Consider the following 3,623-nt stretch of genomic DNA (forward strand, 5'->3'; position numbering starts at 1 on the left):
ACCAATGTTTGCTCAAATATGCACTTAGCATCAAGAGAATGTATACATTGTAGTGGCATTGACCAATGAATGCTATCATATGCACTCAGCAACAAGAGAACGTGTACATTGTAGTGACATCAACCACGGAATGTTAAGATATTCTCTCAGCAACACAAATGATTATACATCGTAGTGACATCAAACATGGAATGTTAGGATATTCTCTCAGCATCAAAGAAAGCATACACTTATAAAGTTCCCAATATTTTTTTCAAAATTATGGATCTTTACCGTATGCTGGTTATTAAATATTAAAATGTCTTGGTTGTTATTCATTGTAGTGGACATTATATTGTCTTAAACACAGCTCTGATCATGTTTTATTTGAAATCTTATGAATAGGTTCGAAGGTGCAGTTAAATTATATGTTCACTAAGATTGGCGATCATTTTGGTAGTGGAAAGACATATTTTGAGCATCTCTGATTAAAAAGATGCCTTTAAATTTTAGAGTTTTAGGCAGCCCTTCTTTCACTAGGTAAATTTTCGTATCGTTATGTTTCATTTTCATACAGTTTTTTTTTCAAAAGACTTGGGGTAAAAAGAACGGAAAATATGCTGATACATTGAATATGGATAATCGTATATAGATATAAACCGCTAAAAGAAAGAAATACAAGATATAAAATGAAAGGAGAAACCTTATACTTATTATTGTCGTTGAAGGTAAATCCCCTTGAAAAAAAAACATGTTTTAACTTTACCAATCAGTGTCACTATATCGGTTGAACTTGCAACACATACATTTTGACCTGAGAATTAAAATATACTCAGTAATTTATATGAACATCCGTAAAATATCCTGAATATGTGATATCTTACAATTGCTGATTTTAAAACAGTTTCATACACGGGCTGAAATTCTTAAACCATCTTAAGTCATTTCTCAACGATTTCCTAAAATTGTCATAGTTGAATTCAAAGGAATGTACAAGTGCTTTAATATAAAACTTAAAGTATGTATATCTCATATAATTAAAAATAAATAAAAATTTGCTATAGTATAGAACACATTGTAAGATAGTTTATCATATAACCAATGAGATACTTTTGTGGTCATAATCTGGTAATAGAGACCACCAAGTCGAAACCATCGATTTGAAATACCACTTGACTATATATAATAAACAAAGTAGTTTGGCTTAAAAGAAAACGTCTTCAGTTCAAAAGAAAAGCTGGAGTAAAGGCTTACAAGACAACACTCAAAACTTGACATATAAACTGTTCAAGCTTCAAAACAAAACGATGGCACGATGGCAACAATAGTTTCAGATGGACTCGTACGTTCCTAGTTCTGTATTTTTGCGAAGCTGAATCACCAGAATCACAGCATTTCCGAACATGAGCACTCCTCCAACAGCCGTAAGAATAAAGGACCATCCAAAATCGTACTCGTTCGGATCATGCCGACCTCCGAAGAAGCCCTGGTTTTTCTTTGCAGCATATAGAAATATGCCGGACATGGTGAAACAAACTGAAAGTATGTCAATAGGGTGGTTTATAAAGACAATGCACAATCGAGTTACCACCATGCAAACTCATTAAATAATATGTTAATAGAATTAAAACAAGATAAACATTATTAAAGCACCGTTTTTGTAATGAAAATAATAATGTATTTTGTGTATAGATACTTTGAACTAAAAGGGTAAATATGTTTGACAAATATATATGAACTTATAGTATTTAACGAAAAGCCTGAAGTGCCAAATGGCCTTGCTAGTTGACTAAGGGTTTAAGGGTGAATTCAATTATAAGTCCCTAATCGCTTAATCCCTCCCATCATCCCCAATCCCCGATTTAAATAAAGAGGATGAAAACCAAATCTTACAAGACACAACACAGAAGGCAATAATGTTTCGGATTCTGTAGAGACTCTGTGGGCCTTCATCTTGTCTCACGTAGTTTACCAACAGAATGAGGCCAACCAGTAAACTGAGAAAACCGAGAATGTCTAACACACGGACCGCCTGTAGCCACCCTGCAAAATCTGGAGAGAAAAAAACGTGATTCAGTAACTAAAATTCATATTCTCAGTGAATTTTTAACATAGCTAGTTTTACGAACATATGAATTCATTATTTTAACTAAACGAATTACTTTAAACTATGTTCTCTGACGTAGAGTCGATTCCACACATAAATTTGAGACAAATCAATATTTGTCTCAAATTTATGTGTGGAATCGCCCTATTAGCTCATTATGTCAGGTAGCTATAGGTTTGTTTTTTCTATTTGATCCTACAACTACGTTTTAACTCCCATGTATTCATTCCTTTTGTTTTTTTCATCCAATTCGCATAACCATAATAATATTCATACATGAATGTACGTCGGATAAACTAGTGCATGTATACACGTATACCTGGTCCCCTCTCAAGCTTCAAGCAGGGGTTGTTATTGGCACAATACTTCCAGAGGCCCTGGTGGAACTGCCCAGAATTCCGGGTTATCCAATTAGGCGTAGCTAAACCAATCACGATGAATACTCCGCCCATCAACGTTAAAAATAAGGCTAACACAGGTAACGATTTAGACATTGTGGAGTTTTGGTCACTTTTACTGTTTCGTCGGAGTGGTAGAACAATCACCTGATATAAATAAAGATTATCAGATTGACTTTTACTACTAAAGTAATTGTAATTTTATGTATATCATTGCATGTGTAACCATCGAATGCCCTTTATTATTGTGTAGCTACCAACTATTCAAAATCAGTATGACTAAAAAGTTAATTACTGTATATGTCATTAAATTAGTCATAATTTAGATCATTTTAGCACCAAACTTTCAATTTAGAGTCAGTTTTCTTTAATCTTCATAATTTATCCACTCTTGATTGATATAAACATCGTAATCGTCAGTCGTTTGTGGTTAAGAATTTACAAGTTAAATGACTAATATTTATACTTCCTGATTCTCTAATGTCATGTATATATTACCATGCTACAATACATGTATACTTTATGTGATTACTTCCTGCCATTCAATACAAAAGCTTGTGCTATTGCACTCGATCGCAAAACCAATATTCATTTATAATATTAACTACCAAGGTATACAATCAGCTATTTACCTTACATCCTATTCAAGTCAGTCCAACAAGCAACTCGCTGCTTTGAAATCACGAAGGCATGACGGTAATGCGGCCGGTAGTTATAAAAAGAGTTGTTTACAACTGTGTTCAAGGTCATCAGTGTATGAATATTCTGTACTGTAACTCTGTGTTTATTTAAACGACGAGCTATTGGCAAACGGATTTTGTTAAGAGTACTTTTTCGTAACTGTATTTACTTCTCTCTTCCGTTAAGCATGTACAAATGACAGGAGCGTTCTAAAACTTTAATAGGTTTATAGCCGTTCGCTCAATTTTATAAAACCAAGTTAATAAGGTTAAAGAGACTCACTCATGTCTTTTGTCACCAATTTTTGTTACTCCCGCTGATGTATTTGAAAGCATTTATATTATAATTATTTAACTCTTGGATATCAAAATTGCAGAAAAAAATACAATTAAAATATAACAACCTGGTTGTGTTGGGGAGCGAACCAACGCCAGTACAGTAACAAAAAAATAGAAAAC

At 33.4% G+C, this 3,623-nt stretch overlaps 1 protein-coding gene across 1 annotated transcript; it reads right to left on the reverse strand.

Annotated features, from left to right (window-relative positions):
• Positions 1-349: 349 nt before the first annotated feature.
• LOC128205511 (uncharacterized) lies at positions 350-3,254 on the reverse strand. The gene is made up of 4 exons (XM_052907218.1): positions 3,117-3,254; positions 2,406-2,631; positions 1,873-2,031; positions 350-1,515 (listed from the first exon to the last, which is right to left on the reverse strand). The coding sequence occupies exons 2-4, from the start codon at positions 2,578-2,580 to the stop codon at positions 1,310-1,312; spliced, it is 540 nt and encodes a 179-aa protein (XP_052763178.1). The 5' UTR covers positions 2,581-2,631; positions 3,117-3,254; the 3' UTR covers positions 350-1,309.
• Between the last annotated feature and the right edge of the window lie 369 nt (positions 3,255-3,623).

Source organism: Mya arenaria, chromosome 10, assembly GCF_026914265.1.
Source record: "Mya arenaria isolate MELC-2E11 chromosome 10, ASM2691426v1".
Taxonomy (NCBI): Eukaryota; Metazoa; Mollusca; class Bivalvia; order Myida; family Myidae; genus Mya; species Mya arenaria.